Source organism: Fusarium odoratissimum (assembly GCF_000260195.1).
Source record: "Fusarium odoratissimum NRRL 54006 unplaced genomic scaffold supercont1.15, whole genome shotgun sequence".
NCBI classification, from domain to species: domain Eukaryota; kingdom Fungi; phylum Ascomycota; class Sordariomycetes; order Hypocreales; family Nectriaceae; genus Fusarium; species Fusarium odoratissimum.
This window is the reverse complement of record NW_022158701.1, coordinates 163051-177096: the sequence shown is the minus strand read 5'-3', so window position 1 is coordinate 177096 and position 14046 is coordinate 163051. Positions and strand designations below refer to the sequence as shown.

Below are 14046 nucleotides of genomic sequence, written 5' to 3'. Positions count from 1 at the left end.
GCTTGCATCGATTACATTGGATCCATGGAATTAAATCTCTCGTCCCTGCAGACGGTGGAGGCTTTCATCTGTGCGACTCACATAAATTGCCCCATAAATGCCCTGGATAGTGCAATCATCCCGCCTCGAGTTGGTCCCGTGCCTTGATCAAAGTGCGCTGATCTAAGGTTGAAGCTTGACTTGACCTCTAAAACGAATTGTAAAGCCACCTACGCCGCCCGTCAGCCCCCCAGCCATTATCAATTCCATTTACTTTTTTTTAACCTTTTGAAGCTCGTCTCATCCATTCATCCCCCTCTTCTCGAGTTCTGACTTTTGTCTCCCTTTCATTGTTCATTTCGGCAGACAATAAATAGAATATCCATCTCGAAAGATCCTTGCAATTACCTACAACGGGCAACGAGGCGAGCGACATCCGACAAAAGCAATAAACTTATTTTAGTTTATCGTCTTCGTACCTGCACGCACCTGCACCTACGCTTGCGCCTTCAGGCCTCTCTCCCTCCCTTGGCACCTACGAATACGCTACAGCCGTAGCCACAGCGCGCCCAAAGTCTCAGCCCGCTCTGCCCTGCCGTGCATTGTACCTAACTTATCCACAATCTATCTCCGACTCTCTCTGTCTCTCAAGTCTCTCTTCAACTCATTCAGCATCGACCAAATCTTGGAATCATTGTCTCGGCCACTCTCCCACCAGCCACAAAAACTCAAGTGCATCACGCAGACCCTCAGACCAAGACGGCGTCAAGCGGACAACGGCATTGCCGCGATTAGCAGGTCCCTAAGAGTTAGCGCTGGCCGTTGCGGGTCTTTGTTTACGGAGTCCCCAGTATTGTACCGGGAGCTACGGACTGTTTTACAGGGCAGATATACCTAGGTAAGTTCCATGAGGTGCTACCTAATCCAATATTCAATGTTTCTCCCATCCCAAGGGCAGCATCAACGCCAAACTCAAACTCAAAGTCTCAGTTACACAAGGTCACATCATATCTGACTTTGTTTTTTTCTGCTTTTCCCGACTTTCTCATCCGACGCTTCACGCCCGCTACTTAAATATCTCTCCTGCCCGCCTGTCTGTCATCTGTCGTTGCTCCTCCCACTTGCCGATATAGACTTGCATTCCACGACTTTCGTTACTGACTCAACCTTATTGGGCAGTCCCATACAATCTTTTGCAGCTGCAAACGGTCTTCCGTATATATTTTATCAACAAAAACCGTCGACGACGCTTTACCCCAGACGCTCAACATCTGGGCTCATCTGTCAACATGAGTCTCGCCGAAGCAGCCCCCATCACTCGTGATGACCGTTTCGTCAACACTGAGTCCGTCGATGACCAGCGATTAGGTGACTCAACCCCTCGAACCAGCGATTTCAACAACGAGGCAGATCAAAGAGAAGATACAAAGAAGGACGGGAAGAGCAAGATGCGTAGCTTGTTCGGCCTCGGCAAGAAGAAGCCCTCAGTGCTTACGAAGTCTGACTCCAAACCCGACACAAACAACTCCAAGCCTGAATCCCAACCCGAATCTCGTTCTGAGTCACAAACACCTTCCAACGCGAACTCCAACCCTGCCAGCCCACCTCTATCTCGAGATGCTTCCAAGCTGTCCTCGAAACAGCCATCATGGCCTCCTGCTGGCGAGCAGAGCTTTGCCCTTCCCTCATCTCCAGGTCGCGGCTTCACTGGTTCTCCACGACTTTCTTCGCCAGCCACATCACAGATCTTTGAGCGTGATGTCCAGGATAGCACTGTGCTCAAGCCGAACTCTCCAGCCATCCCTACGCATATTCAGACCGAAAACTACATTCCTCCTGTTCTTGATGATGCGTCCGAGGCCATCACGAACGAAAAGCTTGACCCTGATACAGTCGAGATTGTAACCCACAGCTCGCACCAATCCGCCGCTGTGACAGTTACAGGAGCCAGCAACGTTCTTCCCTCGTACGACCTCGGAGCCAGCGAGTGGGCAGCCGAGCTCGCTTTCTTTGCTGACCGAGAGGCTGTCTCGGCCGACAATGCTTCCAACTACGGTTCCCTAGATTCTTCCGATGTCCGCCGGCTCTCATTCATTTCGTTTGCCGACGTTGTACAGGCTGAACACAACCCTCTTTCCGGTGTTGCGAGCTCCCGCGACAGCATCCATCTTGCAGGACTTACGTCTCTCCCAGCAGCGGTCAACCGTTCGCCTTCGCCAATTCGATCACCCGTGTCGAGCCAAGGACCCGAGACAAGCCCTCCCACAAGCAACCCTGGCAGCATGAAGGGTATCGAGTTGAGTCCAACTCGAAGACCTCTTGGTAGCCCAACAAGCACAAACAACCTCAAAATCAACCCTTCAGGGGGTGATCTGAACATCGAGACAATGAGCCAAGCCCTACGACGAACCGGTAGCAGTGATCTGAGCCATGTTCGCAGTGGTCCTGCAAGCCCAATTGAGGCAACTCACCTTCGTTAATTGCATTTTCAGCACGACAGGAGTACGCTATTCAAGAAGGAGAAACGATGATATCCACACAGCAAATGCAACATTTTATACAATTTGGTGATTTTAGTTAACTTTTATTCCATTCGACTACGATACCCTGTGGGGATCGACATTTTTTTGGGAGGGATTGAGAATGAGGATACTGGGATCTGGCAATGGGAGTTGGAAGAGAGTGTTTTTACCAGGCGTCGAGACTTTGCGCGATACAGGCACCATGCACATATCATGCTTTCTTGGTCTTCTTTTCATCTTCTTTTCTGACGCGAGAAAATACAAAGGAAACTGCCCAAATTGGTGATTACGTATTCAACATATTTTGTTCGATTCACTTTCGCCTGGGTGATTTCTTGCGGGTCGAATGGCGTGGTGAAATCATGATGTTGTGTCATATCCATGGAAAGTTTGAACATCAGACGTTGAGAGAAGGGGAGATGGCATATTAGCATGCTATGTGTAATTAGTACCGTGTTTGTTGCCGATCAAGGAAATCCTTCTGCACAAGATGGGCGCGAATATGACCTTTCTTGGCATGAGGAAGTTCTGAAACGGTGACTGCAGCTGTTGTGGACCATGATGAAAAAGTTTGTGGCTCTCTTGGTGAAATCATCGTCTTCAGCATAGTCTAGTTAGTGGGGCTTTCGTCTCATGAGCAATGCTACAAGTTTCTAGAATATGATATGTAACCGTGTTGCTGGCCTCAAGAACCGACATGTCGATTCTAGATCCTGATTGGCAGTTGTGTATCTTGGAAGATTAGCATATTTTCTTTTTTGATATCAATCACCTCGACCGATTGCGTGGCACCACATGAGACAAGGATATAATATCATGACGAAGCTCTAAGAAGGCTATGCATGGAAACACAATTAGGCTCATCAAATAGACACTCGTTGATAGAAGCGGTGTAATTCGGAAACTTGTGTTGCCTGAATTGTTGCACTTTGTGAGCTGATGTTTCGAAAGACTCTTGGGTTAGGTCGAGAGATGGACTGTGCTTGATTACCTGAGGTCAAAGGAGGTCACAAATGGGGACATGTCAGGCAAGTTTTAAAGTTGGGAACCGTGATATTCTCGAATGATTGGCCCCCGGCATTCGAAAATGGTTCTCTCACGCTGGAACACGTCGGCACCATGGCCTTGACCCCTGACTGACGTTGAAAAAGAAGCAATTGCCTTGGAGGTAAGATGCGTCTTTCGTGTTAGCAAGGGTTGCATCAATGGATCAGATACATGGTACCATTGGTGACTCATGGAGAAGCAATAGCACAGACTCAAAAGACAGGGCTCTCCGATGACACGTAAGATTCATCTCAGAACCTAGACATTAACAAAACCAAAGAATATGGAGATGAGGGTTTTTCTCGATGCCACACGTGGGATCGTCCCACGCCAGCGGGACGGGACAGCGAACCCAGTGTTGTTGGAACCAACAGCCTCACATTCCATGCACATCTTTCTTGCATATGCTCGATATCAGCAGCGGGCGTTGAATCGTAAGCTCAGGGGTTTGAACGACAGCCCAACATCGAGTTATTCCCGTAATCATAGACATCATCCGGATATGATTTTCAGGAGAAAAGAGGAGTAAGTACATAGGTAACTATCGTGAATATCGGAGATAGACCACGGAGAACGCTTTGACGGTCCTATTTGCTTTTGAGGAGACCTTGGGGTTCCTTAGCCTTGCCAAGAACTGTTGGTCACAAGAGAAGATATCTATGTGGGCAGGGCAGGCCTCAAATCTTAGTTTCTCTACAGGAATGCCAGGAACACGAATTCCCATCATCTCATTGGATTTCACCCGTTGGGTTGATGGTTCTGTCAGCTTGATCTTGCTTCTTGGCTGTCATCAACCCCGGTATGCTTTTGATTGCAGATCTCGTACCCTGAACCACTCAGAGATTGTCTTCAGTCGGAAATGTGATCAACTCTGGTGCTAGGAAGCGAGTTCCGAGAGAGTTCTTGGACTAGCGGCGCTCAAGTTTGAGTTTTGCTGATGCTAGATGCGTGGGATCTCAGCCCGTCGTTGCGGGCGAAGGCTGATACTTGCCGGGTGACATTCTGACTATTCCCATGTTATGACCGTATTATGGCTGACGCCTTGTCATGCTAGGAACCCAGATTCCCTGTCCCGCGTGTCTCTGAGGCACTCTTTTCTGCATCTTGACACCGAGAATCATCATCAACTCGAGTCATTCACTGTCAGCTCTCTCCACGAAAACCTAACGAACGTTGAGATTGGATCGACTATCATTAATCAACTAAAGCCCTGTCCCCAGCTAGCGGGTCTGCAGCCAGGATAAGGGTTACTTGCACAATCGCAAGAAGAACCCTTACTGGAAAAGCTCATCCGAAAAATGTCCTCTTTTGGGGAGGGAGGAAAGCATCCGAAGATCCTGGCTCGGCGGGACAGGGCGATTGCCCGGGATTTGATGGAAACACTGGAAACGCTGGACGACTTGGGATGAAACTTGGGAGCAGGGAATTTGATGTGACGCTGTGCGATGTGATGCTGTTGGTGTTGGTGTTGGTGTTGGTGTTGGGTTGTGGGTTTATCAATCAGACGGACAACTCATAACCAGTCTGACGGGACCATGGTTCCACTCTCATGTCGGACAGAGTCTCAGTGCATGATACAAAGAAGCTTTGAGGACAGCAAGGTTTCGGTTCTGAAATGAGAACTGGATCACTCAGAGGATAGGATACTCGAGCGGCCTCAATACTAGTAATATCTCAGTTGACTATTGCTTTCCATAGATAGACACATACGTACGCACATCATATGTGCTGATATTGTAATCATACAATCACGGTAAAGGAATTAGGCCGCTTCCTAGTTTAGCATTGTAACTCTCCATCAAAGAGATCCACTCTCGTCCATTAACCAACTCCACACTTGTCCTCCACTGTTGCGTGCTGCGTTGCGTGCCCGGGACAAGGCCAGGTCTTAGAGTGGGATCCGACTTGCAGGGCACACCTGTCAGGGAGACCCTGCTGCTTCCCTCCACTGCGTCGGGTCTGAGTCTGAGATTCTGGACGAAAAGGAATGAAAGGAAGTTGAAGAGGACTATGCATTGTGTAGTTGAGACAAGTCACAGACAGACTCGTCAGCAGCTGAGATAGAGTACCTGTCTTCAAAGTGTTGCTTCACCGAATTCGGTACCTTGGGAAGGTATCGTCACGGCCCGTCTTGTCTCGGCATCTTTGTTCAAGTAAACGATTGGACATGATTCCTCGCCCGAAAACTAAAGCCGAAAAGGCTGCATGGCGTTCCATTCTGCTCTGTGATCGGCAGCAAAAACCGTCCCTAGTTATCCCCCGCTTCTCGAAGCCGGATCCAAGACAGAAGAAGCAGGTCAATCGACCTGATTACAAAATGTGCCTGGCCATATGCAAACCGGAGAGAAAAAAGCATAACCCTGATGTTATCTCACGATATTATGGTTTAAACTTCCGGCAGTTGCGAAATACGTATTCCTCTCTAATATCGCCCAAGCAAGGCAGACCCGGGCTGCTTTCATCCTGTCAAAAACCCTTTCAAGACCCCTACAGGTCAAGTCAAGTCAAGTCAAGTTCTGGGACAGACAGCGTCAAGGGTGGTTGGAGAAACAAGGGCCAGTTGCGCTTAAGCCTGAGCTTAAGGACAGGCAAAGTCATTGGTTCTTCTGTGGAGGTGCTTTGATTTATTACAGAGGACACAGACAGAGAAGAGGCGTTCACTAACTTAAAGTGAGTGTGTCGCTGAAGTGCGTTGCGTGTGTGGCGACGTTTAACTTGAATTTAGCCTTGCCAATTTCTCTCCAATTCCCGCCATTGTCTCGACTCGACCTTGACCTTGTCTTGTCTTGTCTTGCTTCTATAAGCAACATAATCGAACTCACCGCAATTCGATTCTTGTTCTAAAAAACGACGAGAACAGAACCCATTGTCCGAGCGCACCTACGCTTATCGTCATCTATTTACTTCCTATTTTCTACTTATTCCTTTATTGGACCATTCCTGCTCTTGGCTTCTTCTTCATTTTTTTATCGGGTCGATTAGTGCATTTCCAATTCAATTGTAGTGGACTGGTGCCGGTACAGCTGCTGTGTAGGTGTGCTAGGTGTGTTCCCCTCCCAGCTTCCATTGCGATTCTCGCCCAGACTCTAGACTAACAAGCCCTCTCCCCGCAACCAGTCACTGACTGATTTGCGAGAGATCCCTCATCTCAACAATCAGATACTACATCTGACGATAGCCAAGATAGTCGCACTATCTTGTTACAATCGACGGCCATATTCAAGCCATTAATTACCGAGGTCAACGTAATCGAACCCATCACATCGATTAATCCCCTCCCTTGACTAGCAACAAAGAAAGCCCTCGACACCTCCACCCGTCAATCAATCACCAAAGCACCGACTTATTCACACACAAAAAACAACTGCTATTGCTTTCTCTCTCCTCAATGCGGAACGGGCGCTTGTATGTGGACGTGGACACACAATGGCTTAGGCTTGCGACCGCCAAACATGGACGAACAAGACCACTCACGATCTGGCACCTCCAGTGATGCCACATCCTGGAACCAGGCCTCCACCTCCGACCTCAACCTACCCCGGGACCCAAAGATGGAGCGCTCCAGCGCATCCAACCTGCGGTCAGCCTTTCGCCATACGCTGATAAATGCCACCTCCACCGTTCGCGCTGTCACACCCGACCCCGTCGAGCCTCCAACTGTCAGTGTCACTGCCGAGTCTCAAGAGTCCCAAAGAGGTGCTTCTTCACAGCAGAGTTCGCCCCGGACTATACCTCCGGGCCCTACAAGAAGACAAGGCATGGTTTTCAACGAAGTTTTCAGCGAGTCGTACGAGAGCAGCGAATCTAGCCCTCCGAGACAGCATTTACGGCATACGAGCGGTAGCCTCCGGCCAAGGACGCGCACGATGGATACCTCTATGCTGGCACAAAGAAGTGTACCACCGCCGACATCAGAACGACACCGGGTTGGCAGTGTGAGCTCGTCGGGGTCATTACATCCCTCAGACGAGCTAAGGCCACAGCTCAGTTCATTAGACTCGCTACATCACGTTGTGATAACAGGGCGAGAATCATTAGTACCAACAAAAGACAAAAAGTCAAGAAGACTCATGAAGCGACAATCATCCAGACCTACCTCACCTCTCATTTCTCCACCACCTACCGTCGACTCACTCCCATTACCCATAGCTACCGATGACGCAAACAAGGTCCTGCTTCTTATGAGAACTCTATGCGGTCGAATGCGCGGCGAGATCGAATATCAAGGCGAAACGGGTGGCCCTTGGCATAGTGGCGTAGCTTACATTGAAGAGGAGAAGGGCTGTCTCATGTTTGACTCAGGGCAGAATGGACCCTTTCATATCCCTCTTGTTTCTGATCTGCGCGGCTGCAGGGTCCTCCCTGTCGATTATCCCGAACTAACCAAGGAATGCTTGGAGTTGGTGTGCCTGTCACCTCCAGTGGAAATCCTAATATGTCCTTTGGTGACAGAAGAGTTCGACTTGTGGCTTGCAGCTTTACTGTGCTGGCAGCAATTACGTCCAACGGGTATTAAGCTTGCCAATGGGAAACCAGCCAACCAGGTGACGCCCATGAGGCCGGAATTGAAGAGACATGGTTGGTCACAAGAAAAGAACAAGCCTACGAATATCATCAAGGTTGGCAAGGTGATGCTTTGGGACAAGGGCTTGGCTGTTTCACCAAGGGCGATTGTCAAGAGACCCTCAACGAGAGACCTTCGATCACCCACGACATCCTGGAGGAGAGTTTCCTGCATTCTACAGGACAGCGGCGAGTTCAAACTCATGACAGAGAATGATGTTACTGTTCTTTCCATCATCGACCTCTCACAGCTTTCCCGGTGTGCTGTTCAACAACTTGACCGTACAGTGCTCGATGAAGAATATTGCATTGCCATATTTCCAATCTACTCTTCTACATCTACTCACCTCTCTATCTTCCGACCTGTTTACTTGGCGCTCGACAGCAGAGTTCATTTTGAAGTTTGGCTTTGTCTACTTCGAGCATTCGCGGTACCCGACATATACCGCCTTGACGACCCTAACACATCGCAAATTGTGGAACTAGAGGATATCGAATCAGAGTATGAGGGCGAAGTTTTCAGGCTTGAAAAGACAATCAGCGTCAGGGTTACTGAAGCAAAGATTAAGGCTAGACCCAGCGGTGGTGGAGGGACTGAGCCGACAATTCCAGAACGACCCGGGCGACCGGAACCTGATCCTTTGATTGGAAACTACCTTGCGGAAGTTATCTTAGATGGCGAAGTGAGGGCACGAACAACAACGAAGACAGCCACAAAGAACCCCTTTTGGAGAGAGGAGTGCGAGTTCACCGATCTACCACCAACCACGCCATTATTATCCATCGTCTTAAAGAGAGTGGAAGGAAACCTGGACAGCTCGAGTAATCTCCTCCAAGCATCCGTTGGACTGCCTCGAACACGCAATCTGCAGGAGTTTGTGGTAGGTGCCGTCGACATTTCGCTCGACCAACTAGACCGCGGGAAGGACAGCGAGCAATGGCTTCAGATATTTGACGAGAAGCACCAATCGGTTGGACAGATGCTAGTCAAAGTGAATCACGATGAGCATGTCGTGCTTTTGTCGAAGGAATACCAACCTCTCACGGACTTATTACACCGATTCCCGGCCGGGTTGACGAACCAGGTATCGGCGGTTCTCCCGGGACAGCTTCGTCGATTGGCAGAGTTATTCCTCAATATCTTCCAAGTGTCAGGTTCCGCCAGCGAATGGCTCATGGCATTGGTTGAGGATGAGATCGATGGCATCGGCAACCAGACCACCATGAAGAAATATCGATTCAGCAGCCGGCTGAAGTCCAACGATTCTATCGACGCTGCAACTGATCGTGAACTGATCGTACGAGATATGAGCAAGTCACTTGCCGGAGAAGCGAACCTGCTGTTTCGAGGCAACTCTCTCCTCACACAGTCGCTCGAATTTCATATGCGCCGCTTGGGCAAGGAGTATCTGGAGGAGATCTTACAGGAGAAGCTGTTTGAGATAAATGAGATCAACCCAGACTGCGAAGTCGACCCCAGCAAGATCCCCCACGAATCGGATCTCGACCAGCATTGGACTGTGCTCATCCACTACACGACTGAAGTGTGGAAGTGCATTGCTAACTCAGCCAACCGACTACCTCCGGAGCTACGACATATACTCAAGTACATCCGAGCCGTTGCTGAAGATCGCTATGGAGACTTCTTGCGCACTGTCACATACACATCAGTCTCTGGCTTCCTGTTCCTCCGCTTCATCTGTCCAGCTATTCTATCGCCCAAGCTTTTCAATCTTCTACGCGACCACCCTCGACCTCATGCCCAACGAACATTCACACTTATCGCAAAAGCACTACAAAAGCTAGCGAACTTGTCCAACTTTGGAAAGCGAGAGGAATGGATGGAGCCGATGAACCGATTCCTCAATGTGCAGAGACAATCTGTTCGTGATTATATCGACCAAGTGTGCAGTATCCCAGCGGACCGCAACGCCAATTTCGTTCCTGCTGGCTACAGCACACCGGTCACTATTCTCGGCCGTCTAAGTCCTACTTCCAAGGAGGGATTCCCCAGCCTTCCATACTTGATTGACGACACGAGAAACTTGGCGAGTCTTGTCAAGCTATGGGTGGACGCTAGACCGGTCGACGACAAGAAAGAGGAGGTGGATCAAGAGCTTCTCGCTTTCAACGACGTATGCTTCGCTCTACAACAACGCGCCGACGCTTGTCTCGCTAAGGTCGAAACCGAGCGTGCCAGTGAAACAGCAACCTGTGCCACTACAGAAGACGTCGCCGAATCCATTGAACAAGCATCACTGATTGAATCACTCTCTATTTCCTACGGCGGCTCCTCAACAGCATGGAACGACGTCTACGAACCCACACCCGGTAGCTCAGGCAGCGAAGTCAACGATGACAACACAATACGCAACCGCAGACGAAGCAAGGAGCGTCGCCGTCACCATCATCACCACAAAGAAGGCTGGGAACAACGAAAGCAACGACATGCAAGCACAGGTGGAAGTGCGAGTGCGAGTGCAAGCAACACTATCAAGTCTAAGAACGGACGTGTGGGACGTACGATCCTCAGCGGCATCACCCGCATAGTCGGTCGTGGTGAGAGTCCTGAGGGAAAAGATTCCTCGAAGCATTTTAAGTGAAAAAGAAAAAGCCATTATATCCATCTATACATATACATATACATATACACATTTTATATACCTTTTGATGACTAGATGGCAGAGCTAGTTATTCATGACTGAATGAACAATACAACTTCTTTGAAATACCACTTTCATCTTTTCACATAGTCTCATTTATACTTGCCCTTTCTTTTGTCATTACTACCACGGATTTTGGAAATGGCAGGCCATTCCTTCATACTCGCATAGCAGACGGTTGGGTTCATCTCGTTTCATTTGTTGTATTATGTATATCTGGATTTCTTAATTTATTTATTTTTATTTCTGTTTTTTTAGCGTAAAGTTAAAAGACTTTGAGTCCAAGTTACCTTCATGCTCGGCATGACTGATAGACATATAAACTCTGGGGGAAAAGAAGACATATATGATATGTCGATTTTCCCCCATGAACTCAAATCACAATTAGAATCATCCCCTCTTTACTAAAGCCAAGTTATGCGTGGACGCCTTGCCTGACTTACGAAGCATGACTATAGCAACTAGAAAGTGGCATAGTTGATCACGAAGCTGATATTTATAATGCGTCATCTCCTTATAGAGTATTGCAATATTTGCAATTCGATGGTATCTCATTCAGCGCCGACTCCTAAGTAACCCGCTTTTTCCTCGCATGGGTTATGTTACAGAAAGTTTGATCATGTCCTCCGCCCTCATTCCATATGAAACATTGCTATAATTTTCAAACACAACTGGCGTTCTATCCCGCTCGCAATGAGTAAAATGACGCTCTCTATTTTGCGGTATGCCTTCTCTGCAGCCGCTTAGGCGAAGAACTTCTTGTAGGCAGCCTTCTCCTTGGCGGCGCGAGCAGCAGCCTTGGTTCGGACGGTGTTGAGCTCTCGGGTGATGGCGCTATCGTTGGGCGCAAGGGTGTTAGCCTCACTCAAGTCACGCAGAGCAGCCTCCTCGTCCTTGAGGCGGATGTTGGCAAGACCACGGCGGTAGAAAGCCTTTGCACGGTCGGCGTCCTTAACGCCTTGGACGTCAAGGGCAGCAGAAGCGGAGCGAGCAGCGTCATCCCAGGCCTCCAGCTTGATGTTCAGGAGCGCCGAGTTGTTGTTGAGGGAGAAGCGCAGAGCCTGGAGGTCGTCCTTGATCGACTGGGGTTGGTTCTCAAGATCAGGGTCCTCGTTAATGTAGCGCAGACCCTTCTGGTACTTGTCGAGACCGAGGGAATAGTTGCCTGACTTGAAGGCAGTGTTGCCGTACTCCTTGCAGGCCGTGGCGATCTTGACGATGGCGACGGCATCGAGAGTGTCTGTGCAGTCTTCGGGGAAGTCCTCGTATGGGTCGCCGAGGGCGTCGGGCTGCTTCACGTCAGCAGCGACGGCGGCGTCACCCTTGAGCTCGCCGCAGTCGGCAATGAGAGCCTCCTTTGCGGGACGGTCGCCGGACTGGGTAGTAAGGTTCTCGATTTGTCGAACGACGGACTTGCCGTTAAGTACCTCGCCGAAGACGACATGCTTGCCGTCGAGGTGAGGGGTAGGAACGGTGGTTATGAAGAACTGGGAGCCGTTGGTGTCTGGCGGGGTAATTCGTCAGCGTCATGGCCCAAAATGAGGGGCATCATGGAACTTACTGGGACCAGCATTGGCCATGGACAGAAGGAAAGGCTTCTCATGCTTTATGGGGAAAGCTTCATCGTCAAACTTGTTGCCATAGATGGACTCTCCGCCGGTGCCATCACCAGCAGTAAAGTCACCACCTTGGATCATGAACTGCTTGATGACGCGATGGAAGATGGAGCCCTTGTAGTGCAGGGGCTTTCCCGACTTGCCGATGCCCTTCTCGCCGGTGCAGAGAGCACGGAAGTTCTCAGCGGTCTTGGGGACAAGGTCGGCATAGAGTTCCATGGTGATACGGCCAACGGGCTTGCCGCCGAGCGAGATATCGAAGAAGACGCGGGGTCGCGCGGGGGAGTCGCCTTCGGTAGCCATTTGCGATAGTTTGTGAGGAGGAATTGGGTGAGGAGAGGAAGGAAATGGAATTAAATCAAGGCGCCGGAAGAGAGAAGAGATGTAAGGTTTAGTTTATTGCTTGAGAGGATTGGGGAGTAAGACGGGATCACAGCGTGGGGGTTTATTTAGGTGTTCAGTTGCTATGGAGGAGCAGAAGCAAACAGAAGGTAACAGAAGAGGGGAGCTACCCTGCCAATTGAGGAAAAGTCGCGATGCAAGTGAGCCCGAAGATCGTGCCGCTTATAAGTGGGTAGCCCAGCATGCATTTAATTGACGGCTGAGAATCCAATTCCTCATTACCGGGAATATCACTATATATCTACACAAAAGGCTACTGAACTGTAGGTAGGCTATCTACCGTTGATGCAATTGACTCAATCAGGTCATATCTAATGAACCACAATCACTCGCAAACAAGGTACAGCTCCGATATCCCTCGGACTAAGCCAAGCATGGACGGACGGGATGTGAATATCATAACCAAGAAGACAATTGCGTATGCGGGGTGTCTTTTCTTTTTCCTACACCGGTGATGAGCAAAAGAGATAAGATGAAGCAAACAAGATAACATAAACAATCAGCTGATACAAATAAAAACAACAAATATCATCAACTGAAACGAGACAGGTTCAGCCGAGAACTTTGAAGCCCAAATAGACACTCTCCTGCAGCGAGGCTCAACCTCGCCCTGCAGTTGAAGGTCAGATACATGACCTGTCATGCAGCAATTCTAAATGTGTTTTAATTAAAGAGGACACATAACAGTTTGTGTAACGATGACTGCATGACCTTGACCGAACTGCCTCTCTCGCAATCCAATCAGTAAAAAGTGAGAAAAGAGAAAACTCTCTCATATTGGTCAACCAAATTCTCATCAAGGCGGGGGAGGGGGGAATATTTCATGAGAGGGAACAGGGATCGAGATGGCTTAAGCCTCGTTGCAATAACGCTTTCAGGGCATTGTAATCCGAGTCAACGAGTGCCGATATCAAAAGGAGAGTGAATCATGATTGAACAATGGTTACACAAATTCTCAGAACCACTTACAGGTCTTGTTACTGATCAAATCTCACCTCTCGACTACCTATATCCCACTCAACTATTGCCCGCCTCCATATCTCATACCCACCTACCAACGCACAACATCCATTGTAGCGTCTCCTAGGGATATCCCGATGCAAGAAATCAACGACCAATCCGATTTTATCGCCCGGACCAAACTCCCCCGTTCAACCCTGGCCTGTCTATATTGGATCCCGTCCCGTTACAGAGGAGAGACACTTTGCCGCTTTGGCCACCTCTGAATTGCTTCTTTTTAAACCACAAACACGG

General features: G+C 49.2%; 3 protein-coding genes across 4 annotated transcripts; 2 read left to right on the top strand and 1 right to left on the bottom strand.

Moving 5' to 3' along the window:
- The first annotated feature begins 33 nt into the window (after nucleotides 1–33).
- On the top strand, nucleotides 34–3615 carry FOIG_09250 (uncharacterized protein). The gene is made up of 2 exons (XM_031209469.1): nucleotides 34–877; nucleotides 1159–3615. Exon 2 carries the CDS (start codon nucleotides 1269–1271, stop codon nucleotides 2457–2459), a length of 1191 nt encoding a protein of 396 aa, XP_031060556.1. The 5' UTR covers nucleotides 34–877; nucleotides 1159–1268; the 3' UTR covers nucleotides 2460–3615.
- Nucleotides 3616–5816: 2201 nt separating this feature from the next.
- Nucleotides 5817–10898, top strand: FOIG_09249 (uncharacterized protein). 2 transcript variants are annotated; one of them, XM_031209468.1, is made up of 3 exons: nucleotides 5817–6218; nucleotides 6274–6591; nucleotides 6685–10898. In XM_031209468.1, the coding sequence occupies exon 3, from the start codon at nucleotides 6956–6958 to the stop codon at nucleotides 10712–10714; it is 3759 nt and encodes a 1252-aa protein (XP_031060555.1). In that variant the 5' UTR covers nucleotides 5817–6218; nucleotides 6274–6591; nucleotides 6685–6955; the 3' UTR covers nucleotides 10715–10898. The 2 variants fall into 2 exon arrangements, with proteins under 2 accessions (XP_031060555.1, XP_031060554.1); XM_031209467.1 differs by having other exon boundaries at nucleotides 6666–10898.
- Nucleotides 10899–10955: 57 nt separating this feature from the next.
- FOIG_09248 (peptidyl-prolyl cis-trans isomerase D) lies at nucleotides 10956–13406 on the bottom strand. Its single transcript, XM_031209466.1, has 2 exons — nucleotides 12336–13406; nucleotides 10956–12278 (listed from the first exon to the last, which is right to left on the bottom strand). Exons 1-2 carry the CDS (start codon nucleotides 12691–12693, stop codon nucleotides 11518–11520), a joined length of 1119 nt encoding a protein of 372 aa, XP_031060553.1. The 5' UTR covers nucleotides 12694–13406; the 3' UTR covers nucleotides 10956–11517.
- Between the last annotated feature and the right edge of the window lie 640 nt (nucleotides 13407–14046).